Consider the following 12,102-nt stretch of genomic DNA (forward strand, 5'->3'; position numbering starts at 1 on the left):
ATGTTTGTTAACATGTGAACCCCAAAGCAATGAGTGCATAGAGTAGAAACTTTTATATTACAGCTATAGTTGTCTAGCTCAAGTGTTCAACTGCAACTAGTTTAAGTCATAAACTCCAAGGAGTATAGTTCTAAATTATGGTCTGCAGTTGCAATTGTATCCACATTCCACCATATAATATTTAAGAGGTATCTGTAATTGTGGACACATCCACACCGCCTGCGTTTGTTGTGATAATACGAATATAACTACAACTGCAGTTTAAAACTGTGACAAATTAACTAGTAGTTTTGCATTAGTTGGAGACAAATGTGAAATATGCATAATTGCTTGCATTATTCTTCTGAGTGATCTTCAATTCAACTCGGTGTTATATTACATATCCTTCTAAATGTAAGGAGACACTCACTTAAAAGGAATATTACAGGTCCAGCAGGCATCTTACAACATCTTTATTTTAGTTCTGTTTTATTTTTAATCGAAACTCTTCTTCACAATGGTGTACACACTCGGGTATGTATCAAACTATCAGTATCCTAAAGTTACTATTATTGACACCTCATGCATTTCTTGAACTGTTGCTCAAGCCTATTGGTCTATAGTTAAATATGTGAGGCCCATGCGAAAGTGTAATGATAAATACAATATAAGAATACTGTACATGTACTCATAAGTCATAGTTAAATTTCTGTCGAAATCATCTCTAAATAATTTTTTACTTAGTGCATGAGAGTAAGTAATTAAAATACCTTTATTCAGTAAAATATCATTATGCTTGATGTAAGCGTGTAATTCAAAACAAAGTTTCTAAAGTATCTTGAAAGATTCGCCAATTTATCCATTTGCATAACATAAAGTTTAGTGTGCTAAAACACGCTTCAAATTTTTTTTGCCTAGAAGAAAGACAACTCTATGTAAATTATGTCAGGAACTAGTACAGTAGTGGTACATATTGAGTGTAGGAGGCCAAATGTAAAAGTTTATAAAGTAGTAAAGATGTAGGAATCGAGTGAAACATCTCAAGACAGTAAATTAATAATTGAATTAAAGAGATAAATGCATAGAATTAACGCAGAGAAGAAAACTAGAGAAGTGCAGGGGACCATCCATATATGTTTAGCTGCACACATGATTCCATATATAAGAATACCAACAGACATTCATTATGTCTATTTGTGGAATACAGATATATATTAATTATCGAGCTGTGAAGAATGAATGAAGCGGTCACCAGCGCCGCGTCCCACATATGATGTGTATCAAATTAGGACTCTATAGCCATGCATACTGAAGAATGTCATACACATTCTGTCACACATGTTACTTTCTCACCCTTCCCCTCTTCCTATAAATCACCATAACACAGCTGCTTCACTTCACCAATTCATTCACCAACCCCTTATTAGTAGTTTATGATCACAGTCACAATGTCCAAACCTTTTCTATCATTGCTTACCTTTTCTTTGTTGCTCTTTACTAGCGCATGTTTAGCAACTCGCTCTGAGTATGACAGACTCAACCAATGCCAGTTAGACAACATCAATGCATTGGAACCAGACCACCGTGTTGAGTCAGAAGCTGGTCTCACTGAAACATGGAATCCAAATCACCCTGAGCTAAGATGTGCCGGTGTGACTCTTATCAGACGCACCATCGACCCTAATGGACTCCACTTGCCATCTTTCTCACCCTCTCCACAGTTGATTTTCATCATCCAAGGAAAGGGTGTTCTTGGACTTACATTTCCTGGTTGTCCCGAGACGTATGAAGAGCCACGTTCATCACAATCTAGACAAGAATCCAGGCAGCAACAACCTGACAGTCACCAGAAGATTCGCCGATTCAGAAAAGGTGATATCATTGCCATTCCATCAGGAATTCCATATTGGACATATAACCATGGCGATGAACCTCTTGTTGCCATTAGTCTTCTCGACACTTCCAACATTGCAAACCAGCTCGATTCAACCCCAAGAGTAAGTAATACTAATATAATCATACCCTACATTATCTTTTATGAATTGTACTTGCATAATTTATTATTGTGATGTCCATGCAAATACTTCTAAACGTTTGTATCATAGAATATTTTATACTAAATTAATCACATGTTTTTTTTATAAGCAACTGATATTAATAAGGAGTATGATGGATACTCCAACCGTCAACAACAAAGCGGAAAACTCCTACTTCTCAAAACAATTGAGAGGAAGGATATTCCATATGTGAAAATTACAATTATCCGAAAGAACATAGAAAGATTGAAGCCAAGTCCAAGATAAATAAACTACTCCTGTCATGCACTCGGTGAAGCTATACGCCTCATTTCTAAAAATGATCGCGTTTCGCCTAATCCAAATGCACCATATCGTAGCAAGCCAAATGACCGCTACCGTAGTCCTCTTAGCTTTAATCTTCACCTTATGAGAAGACCCAAAAAAACCCACAAACTCCTCCAATGATAAACCATCTAACGGACCAATCCAGTTAAACACTTTACACCATATTTTAGCGACAGTAGTGCAGCCCCCTAAAAGATGCTGTAAATTCTCGTTCTCCGAAAGACAAAACACACACCGTTGATCTCCCCCTTCCAACACAATTCCCCTTTTTAATAATTGATCCTTCGTTGCTATTCTATTGTGAAAAATTCTCCACCCGAAAAAAAGAATTTTTGGAGGCACTTTAACTTTCCATAGAAGATCAACATTAGTAACAATAGATGGGTGAATAGGCGGACCTGTAAGCTTTGCTAAAAAAATGTTATAGCATGATTTGACCGTGAAAATACCTTCGGGGTTGCCTCTCCAAGAGTAGCTGTCCATCTCTCCTTCATAGGGTTGAAATTCACTTAACAGGTCGCAGAATTCCAGCCACTGGTGGGCTAAATCGCTGCTGTTATGGAACAGGACAGCAGCAGAATTCCAACGCCATCTTCCTTCTGTGAACTGTCCAGCATCCGCGACTGAAATTGCATCATCCCGAACGTTTGCATATAGCTCCGGAAAGACAATATGCAACGGCTGGTTGCCGACCCAGGTGCAATACCAGAATGGCAACGTCTTACCATTTCCAGCCTTGCATAAAAATTCACCTGTAAAATTATGGTGCAAGAGAGAAATATAATTATCGGAAATAAGAATGTCTCTCCACCAAATTGAGTCTCGATTGTGGACTACCGAGATATCTCCGATGAGGACTTTTAACTTAATGTTGCCATATCTTGCAACAAGAATGCTACGCCATACCGCTTCATTATCCACCAAAATCCTCCACTTCCATTTAGATAGCAAAGCCAAATTCATAACCTCAACGTTCTTTACGCCCAACCCTCCTTCTTCCCGCGGTTTGCATACGTTGTCCCAACACACCCAATGTATCGGTCTCTTTGTGTCGCTCCCATTCCATAAAAACTTTGATTGAATTGCCCGAATTTGTTTAATGATTTTTGAAGGTGCTTTATAAAAGGAGAGGGAGTATATAGGAATGGCGTTTAAGATGGAATTAATAAGGCACACGCGTCCCGCTATATTGAGGTTAACTCCCTTCCAAACGGCCAACCGACTCTTTAACATCGAAATCAAATCCCTCCACATTGATAACTTCCGCGGACTATCTCCCACTTTCACACCAAGGAATTTGAAAGGAAGCTTATCAATTTTGCAAGATAAAAAAATTGACGCCGCTTCGAGAAAATCCACATTGACGTTAACTCCATAAATATTACTTTTGTTGAAATTTACCCGCAAGCCCGACATTAGCTCAAAACCCCTTAATATGGCTTTTATGCTCCACAAATCCGCGGTGTCTCCATCCGTTAGAATAACAGTGTCATCCGCAAATTGTAATAAATTCACACGCTCTTCTTCATTGATTTTGAACCCCTTAAAGTCTCCATTTACCATTGCCTTTCTCATTAAAGCCGTTAGGACCTCCATAACTAAGACAAATAGAAAAGGAGAAAGTGGGTCTCCTTGGCGGAGTCCTTTCTCGATCAAGAAATCCTTGGTGGTACTACCGTTAATTAAAACGGACATGCTACTAGTAAAAATACAACACTCCATCCATCTCAACCATCTTGTGCCAAAGCCCATCTTAATTAGCACGTACCTTAGAAACTTCCAACTCACCCTATCATAGGCTTTCTCAAAGTCAACCTTCAAAACAACACAACTTCTATTATTTCTCTTAGCTAAATCCATCACCTCACTCAAAACCAACACACCATCCGATATGTTTCTACCCGGAACGAAGGCCGTTTGGTTAGAAGAGACAAGCTTTCCAATCACACTTCTCAATCTTCCCGCCATCAATTTTGTAAGAATCTTATACAAACTTCCCACTAAACATATTGGTCTCTATTCGGTCAAGGATTGGGGATTCTTGACTTTAGGAATTAGAGCAATGAAAGATGAAGTGCAACCTTTCGTGAGCCTAGCCTTATCATGAAAGTCCTCCACAAATTTGATAACGTCCAATTTTACCGTTTCCCAAAAGAATTTGAAAAACTCAAGCGTAAAACCATCCGGACCGGGGCTTTTACTACCATCACAATCCCAAACCGCTTCTTTAATCTCCTCTACCGAAAAAGGTCTTTCCAACCACTCACAATCAACGTCTTCCAACCTATCCAAATCCAAACCTTCCGGGACAGCCCTCCTTAAATCGGTTTCTTTGAAGAAACTTTCGAAATGATTTTTGACCTCCATTTTAACCTCCTTCACTCCTTCCACCCTACCCTCCACCCCGTCCAACACCGTAATGGAATTCCTCTTAAGTCGCTCCTTGATAGAATTAAAGAAGAACCGGGAATTCTTGTCACCGTCCTTCAACCAAAGTTGTCTAGACTTTAGTCTCAATATGCTATCTTTCATAAGAAGTCCTTTCCAAAATTCACTAGAAGCCTCCTTCCTTGCTTCCACAATCGTGTCATTAAGACTACCAAAATTATCCACCAAAGCAAGGTCTAAGTCGTTTATCTTTTCCACCTCTCCATTGATTTTTAGATCAATCCACCCAAAAACCTCATGGTTCCACACTCTAATCCGGGCCTTCAAAAGTTTTAGCTTTTCGAATAAAATGAAATCTCCTCTCCCATCTATCTTCAACTTTGCCCATTCCTTGCAAATGAAGTCCTTAAAGTCATCATGTTTAAGCCACGCATTGTTTAATCTAAAAGGTTTTGGTCCCCAATCGATGCTACCACAATTAAGACGAATAGGAGTGTGATCCGATAAGTCTCTAACCCCAATCCTTTGGTCTATAACACCCCAATCATCAATCAACTTAAATGTTAACAAAAAGCGGTCAAGTCTACTCATCGCATTCCCATTATCTTTGAACCACGTGAACTTACCTCCCACACACGGAATATCAACCAAATCCATCCTTCCAATGAAATTTTTAAAATCTTCCATGCCTCTCCGATTGTAGTTGTCTCCAACTCCCAATCTTTCTTGACTACTCACGATTTCATTGAAATCGCCTCCTACACACCACTCCTCATTCACATATTTTAGCCTCCTTTCAACCAAACAATTCCACACTCCTCTTCTTAAGGTCAAGTTACATGGTGCATAAATATTAACCAAATTGATGTATAAGCCTTCCCGGAGAATATTAATTCCAACATACCCTTGTCCTCTAAAAGTGTAGTTAACCGTCATAGAACCTCTTTTCCAAAGAATAGCCATTCCTCCTGCCGTTCCTTCTGAGTTACTGACTGTCCATTCAACCTCTCCTCCTCCCCAAAAAGAATTGGCTATGCTATCATTGAAGCTGACTAATTTTGTTTCTTGGATGAAACATACCTCCACTTTACTAGATTGTAGTAAAAAACTAACTCTCTTTCGCTTGGATAAACATCCCCCTCCCCTTATATTATAGGATATGATATTCATAATAACGGTCTCTTAATCGCCTTCGATCCCTTCAGATTCAAATTTTGTCCCAACTTATCCCTCTTTTCCATGCCTTCAACCAAATTGATTGAAGAGCTATCATCAATACCGCTGACCACCCCTAACCTAGCAATAGAATTCCAAATTTTCCTACTCACATCCGAATTCGAAGGATACTGAATCCTATTATTACACCTAACCATTTCAGAATCAGAGTGGGATAGACAAGGAAGCTTACCATAAGAATTATTTTCTTCTTCTTACTCCTTCTGTGTTCCTGTCGTCGAATTCAGGGGCGAACAGTTTGATTTTCTAGGAGCTATACAAGCAAAGTATGAAGGCACGGAGGACACCTTCTCACCCAGGTTCTGCAAACTTTTCACATGTCTCTTTTTAATTTTGTGGATGTAAATATGTGTTTATAGGTATTTTACCTTGGTGGGAATCCAGAGGTAGAGTTCCCTGAAACACAGGAGCAACAAGAAAGCCATCAACAAAGATACAGTTTACCCGTAAGGCGTCGAGGTGGACAGCACCAACTAGAAGAGGAATCTGAAGAACAAAACGAAGGTAACAGCGTCCTTAGTGGCTTCAGTTCAGAGTTTTTAGCAGAGACATTCAACACTGATGAGGATACAGCTAAGAGACTTCGTTCTCCACGTGACAAAAGGAGTCAAATCGTGAGAGTTGAGGGCGGTCTCCGCATTATCAATCCCGAGGAACAGGAAGAAGAAGAGGAGGAACAGAGAAGTGAGCAAGGAAATAATGGTCTGGAAGAAACTATCTGTAGTGCCAAGATTCGTGAGAATATTGCTCACCCTGCACGTGCAGACCTCTATAACCCACATGCAGGACGTATCAGCATCGCAAACAGTTTAACCCTTCCAATCCTTCGCCATTTACGCCTAAGTGCCGAATATGTTCGTCTTTACAGGGTATGTATAGTACTTACTATTCAATCAATGTGTATATTTCCATGAGAAGATTGTTTAAATAAATGGTTTTTTTATAAAATATCAACATCATGCATGTATGTATATGCAGAATGGTATATATGCTCCACACTGGAACATAAATGCAAACAGTCTGCTGTACGTGATAAGGGGAGAAGGAAGAGTTAGGATTGTGAACTCCCAAGGAGACGCGGTGTTTGACAACAAGGTGAGAAAGGGACAGTTGGTGGTGGTACCACAAAATTTTGTTGTGGCGGAACAAGCTGGGGAGGAAGAAGGATTAGAGTATGTGGTGTTCAAGACAAATGACAGAGCTGCTGTTTGCCACGTACAACAGGTGTTTAGGGCCACTCCTGCAGAGGTTCTGGCAAATGCTTTTGGTCTTCGTCAACGCCAAGTCACCGAGTTAAAGGTCAGTGGAAACCGTGTCCCTCTAGTTCACCCTCAGTCTCAATCTCAATCTCATTGAGATTATGCTGTGCAATACCATAATGAGATGGCCATCTGGTCTTGAATAATAAAGTATGGCCTTATTACTCTGATCTTCTCTGAGTTTGTATGCATGTATAGGGGGGAATAATGCTAGTTTTGTACACCTTCCAAATGCTATAATAAAATGCATACACTTTTAAAAGTTTCTCCTTCATTATCCTCTTCGTTAGTAGTTAGTAATAATGATGAATTGTCTTAATATAATATAAGCTTTTTTATTACAACATCGTAACAGTAAATCTTAAAAATCTACAAATAAATACTGGACTCTGTTGATTCAATAAAGAATTTCTATGTTGATAAATACTGAATTCAAACACTCAAAATCTATCAAAAGTCTTCACACACTGTCAGTAGTGTATTTTAAAATGATTGTTGTATTTTATGTATTTTTTAATCATTATATATTTTTTCCCCTCATTATAGTTAATGTTCTTGTTTTAAATATAATATAAAAAATATGATTTTTTAGATTTTATAATCAAAATCATTAAACAGAAAGCATGTAGCACAACTACCAAGTGGTATTGCTCAAATTTCTTTCATTTTACATATGTAAATTTCATGAAAAATACAAAAATTCTAATCTATTGAAAGCAGTAGATTTCTTTCACTAAGAAATTCATAACCAAAAGCTATGGAATACTAGTGACTACAAGCCCAAAAAGCAACATAAGCCATGGATTTTCAACGACAGAGACGCCTGAAGTGTCGCCTGAAGTTCTTCATATTAGCAGTCTCAGCAGCCTCAATACCAGCAGCGCCTGTACAATAGCTATTATGCATTGTCTGCATGCAGCACTTATAGCCCCATTGGTGATTGTTCCACCATGAGCCCCAAACAGTTGCGTGATTGTTTATCAAAATATCTTCTTCATACTTGCTCCTTGGAAACGCATCCTTCTGTTTAAAAACATCAATAAATAATTAAAACTACTAAGAAAGATCTCAAGATTAACGAATTGAATAGAAACCGTAAAGCAGTTTAATGTCCAGATTAGAACCAATAATGACATTGTCTAGAGTTCAAAGGTAAAAGCTACATCATCTATAAGCATTGAATGAACAAATAAAGATATGCAAAAGGAAGCTGAAAATTCAGATTTAATATGTATCTTACCTGTCCCTTAATAATTCTACCAGCACGATCATACTCAACTTGCCTCTCACTTTGACCTAGCAAAAGTTCTCTTGGAAGTTGGTCCCAATCAGCTGCATTTCCATACTTCTCCAAAATGGTTTCCTTCATTTGAGACTTCAGTTTCTCTTTCATGACCTTAAAATTCTTATAAAGAAATTCAGCTTGGGACGGAGCTGCTTGAATGTGAACATCTTGCCCCTTATCAAATGCTTCAAGTGTATGCATGTTTAATTCCTTGTATTCCAAAGCTTGGCCACTATTCCTATATTGGTTATCACCCTATTACACAAAATGAGATTTAATACAAATACAAGCACAACAAGCATATGAAAGGAAAGTAAATTATAATTATTATATAAATTTTGATTATTGAGATAGATTACCTCATAGAACTTCTCATTTGGATAGGCATCTGGAAGAGGATCTTCACGCATGGACCTAGTCTTTGGATCATAGTGCGCAGAATTGACATCAAGATTCCAGAGATATTTAGCTGTGTCCTCTCGAAGACGCAAGTTCCTGAAAATAAGGGCATTTTAGTTCCATTTCATCAATGAACATGATTAAAATGTAACATAATATCTAGTCTATCAGTATTGTGCTGGTGAGAAAATCACCTAACAGTTCCTGTACTCCCACCGCCTGTAGTACACACACGCTTCTCAACTTTGGCAAAGTCCATTTGTTTGCTCTCATCAACCTTGGCTTCATCAACCTTTGCCTCATCAACACTTAGATCATTTTTCTCATACCTTTTCATGACAAGATGTGAATAATATTCCGCATTATACCCATCCCATCTGTCCCGTTTTCCATCGTAAGTAAGCTCAGAGGTTTCTCTCTTTTTATCGGAGGCAATATCACTGCTTGTCCCAATATCACTGCTTGTCCCAACATCACCGCTTGCCCTTTTTGCTCCAACCTTCCGTGGTCTTTCCAAACATGACTTAGCATCATGTGTCATAGCTCCACAACTATATAAAATAAACAAATTCAAAATTACTTATGCTTGTAATTCTAATATAAATGGAAATACAATCATTATCAGAATTAGAACAAGCACAGACTAAAAAAAAAACTTCCCCCCCTACATGAAGAATTAAAACTTCATTAAACTAGCACTAAACTATTTAATTCATTTAGGCTATGTTTGGGAGATTGGAGGGGAGAGGAGGGAAAGGCTTCCAAAAACAAAATTTTAAAAAAATATAGAAAAATATTTGACATTTTTTGAAAAAATGATTTTGTTTAAAATGATAAAAGAGTCATTATCATTACTAAATTTTTAATTTTCAGAATACTATAACAACCTAAAAGATATTAGGAAAATTTATGTAAGTCTTTCAAAACCCTCCAAAACCCTCCTTCAATACAAATTTTGAGTTCCCCCATTTTATGGGGTATTTGGTGTTATGAATAAACTCAAACCCTCCAAAACCCTCCTACCCAAAATCTTTTTATCCTTTTCACCCAATTCTTCCTATTTTCCAAAGCCCTCCCCTCCCTTCTCCTCCAAACTCCCAAACATAGCCTAAAAGAACAAAAGGAATCCACTAGTGATGGAAATAGATATTGCACTCACTTTTGGCAGGCATTTTTCCTATTCTTGTCTGTCTGGGAAGTCTTGCAACCTCTATCATCACATTTAGTGTGATTGGAGACTGATTTCCTTTTCTTTTGATGACTTAAACTCTACAAAAGTATCACAATGCAAGTTGATTTTTAATTAGAAACATGTTAGCAAAAACAGTTAGTTGTCAAAAATTTTAGAAAATGATATGACGCAGACACAAAAACCGGACACACGACACTAATAATTTATAAAAATAAATAAATTAAACGTAATCACAAGTGTCGGTGTCGTGTTGGAATATGTAATGAGTACTTACGGGTGTATTATGAGTATTAATATACCAAGGTACAATTGCTATACAGTGGGGAATATGGGGGTTGATTTCTTTGCCATTTTCATCTACTTCAGCAGGAACATGCCCTGCCTTGCGGGCTTCCTCCAACTCGATTTTTTTCCGGTTATCATGCATTGTCATGAATGTGTCTGCAATTTACCAGTAAAAGAAGCAAGGTTATATATACTACTCACTACTCAGTTTACTCATCACAAATATAAGAATTTGAATCAAATCATAAATGTTCCGGTTTTGGTTGATAGAAACCCTAATTGATCATGAAAAAAAGGAGTCGATTGAATAAAGTGGAATTTGGAATGGATTAGAGGAATAGTACATTAAGATTGGAAACTAACGTAGCCATTGATAACAATGAAAATTGAAAGAAGAATAAGAAGAAGAAAAGTGGTACCTGAAGCGGTGATGATGTTTGAACAGAGGAGTATAGTGGTTGAGGGAGGGAAAGATTCAGATTAGGATTCTAAATTCGAGCGAATAATAGGTTAACATCTATGCCTATATATTTATGTAGGCTGTTTGCCCGGGTTTTTTGCAGTTACTTTTAACGGTTATTAAGATATGGAGAATCAAACCATAATATGTGGATAGATTTTTAATAAAATCATAATTTGGCTTATTCATTTGGTTTATTATTTTTTCCCAAAATTGATTTTTCTAATAATTTAACAAATAATTTAATTCACTTTATTTTTTTTTGGGGTTTAAAAAAAATGGAGAATTTATTATATAAAAAAGAACCACGCACTTGAAGCCCTAATAAATAGGCGAAATCGGTTCGAATGCAAATTAGGGTGGGGCTCTTTTTCTGGAACAAGAGAGTAACTTATCCAGAAAAGATATTGCAAGGCAGACGGTTATTATAATAGAGGTGTCTTTATTCCATAAAGTTGTGAGGCTCGTTAAAGCAGACACAGACAGAAAGATAAGTAGTTGTTCGTTCGAGAATAAGGTTGCTCCCCGTTGACAGAGGGAAAGGTCGCAGAATGAATAGAGTACAAGCTATATGAATAACCCAACACATACAAGTTTTTCTTTAAGCAAGTTTTATTAAAAAGAGAATAAAAATTTTCGAACCCGATTACAAAAGCACCGAGAACCTACTCCGAGAAAAAAAAATTATACACCAATGAAAGGGTTTTTACTAAACTCATAAAAGTTATAAGGAAATTTCTTTATGCAACCATATAGGATGGAAAACACCCCTAATATTTCCAAAATACCCTTCGGATATGCATATCCGAAGGCACCCCTATCACATTTTCATTGATTTTGGATATTCATATCCGAAAACATCATGAATCAGTTTCGGATATGCATATCTAAAATATGCTCTAAGTGATTTTTTGTTTAAAACAATGATATCATTCTTTTAAAAGCTCCTATTATTTGACAAAATGTAACGAAAAATATAAAATACGCAAACTAAAACAAAATACTGATATCAAAAGATAGCAGTGAGCTATCGGCGGATAACGGTGTCAGGAACAACCTCAAATGGAGACCTCGGTATCATCTGCACACGTCTAAACTGTCTCATGCACCGCTCCGGCAGACACCTGACTATGGTGTTGGCCCCATATGTCAACCATCCAGAATATAATGTGATGCGGTTGAATGAGACTACATCACCGTAATCACTGAAGGGCGTCCATTGGATGTCATTGTAAGCAGTACGATCGAGGTATATA

The 12,102-nt window shown here is 37.4% G+C and overlaps 2 protein-coding genes across 2 annotated transcripts; one reads left to right on the plus strand and one right to left on the minus strand.

The window, feature by feature from the left end:
• The first annotated feature begins 1,369 nt into the window (after positions 1-1,369).
• LOC131644466 (legumin type B) lies at positions 1,370-7,499 on the plus strand. Its single transcript, XM_058914979.1, has 3 exons — positions 1,370-1,976; positions 6,326-6,835; positions 6,945-7,499. Exons 1-3 carry the CDS (start codon positions 1,413-1,415, stop codon positions 7,320-7,322), a joined length of 1,452 nt encoding a protein of 483 aa, XP_058770962.1. The 5' UTR covers positions 1,370-1,412; the 3' UTR covers positions 7,323-7,499.
• A 359-nt stretch (positions 7,500-7,858) lies between these two features.
• LOC131644467 (pre-mRNA-splicing factor SLU7-A-like) lies at positions 7,859-10,947 on the minus strand. The gene is made up of 7 exons (XM_058914980.1): positions 10,806-10,947; positions 10,376-10,542; positions 10,069-10,178; positions 9,104-9,460; positions 8,870-9,005; positions 8,466-8,765; positions 7,859-8,248 (listed from the first exon to the last, which is right to left on the minus strand). The coding sequence occupies exons 2-7, from the start codon at positions 10,532-10,534 to the stop codon at positions 8,033-8,035; spliced, it is 1,278 nt and encodes a 425-aa protein (XP_058770963.1). The 5' UTR covers positions 10,535-10,542; positions 10,806-10,947; the 3' UTR covers positions 7,859-8,032.
• Positions 10,948-12,102: the final 1,155 nt, after the last annotated feature.

This window comes from Vicia villosa, linkage group LG1 (assembly GCF_029867415.1).
Source record: "Vicia villosa cultivar HV-30 ecotype Madison, WI linkage group LG1, Vvil1.0, whole genome shotgun sequence".
NCBI lineage: Eukaryota > Viridiplantae > Streptophyta > Magnoliopsida > Fabales > Fabaceae > Vicia > Vicia villosa.

Excerpts from the sequence above, each read along its gene's own strand:
- LOC131644466 (XM_058914979.1), top strand. The coding sequence starts at position 1,413 with ATGATCACAGTCACAATGTCCAAACCTTTTCTATCATTGCTTACCTTT. Across the intron at positions 1,977-6,325 it reads AGCTCGATTCAACCCCAAGA|GTATTTTACCTTGGTGGGAA; the intron begins GTAAGTAATACT and ends ATGTGTTTATAG. Across the intron at positions 6,836-6,944 it reads AATATGTTCGTCTTTACAGG|AATGGTATATATGCTCCACA; the intron begins GTATGTATAGTA and ends ATGTATATGCAG.
- LOC131644467 (XM_058914980.1), bottom strand. The coding sequence starts at position 10,534 with ATGACAATGCATGATAACCGGAAAAAAATCGAGTTGGAGGAAGCCCGC. Across the intron at positions 8,766-8,869 it reads CAAATGAGAAGTTCTATGAG|GGTGATAACCAATATAGGAA; the intron begins GTAATCTATCTC and ends TTTGTGTAATAG. Across the intron at positions 8,249-8,465 it reads GTAGAATTATTAAGGGACAG|AAGGATGCGTTTCCAAGGAG; the intron begins GTAAGATACATA and ends GTTTTTAAACAG.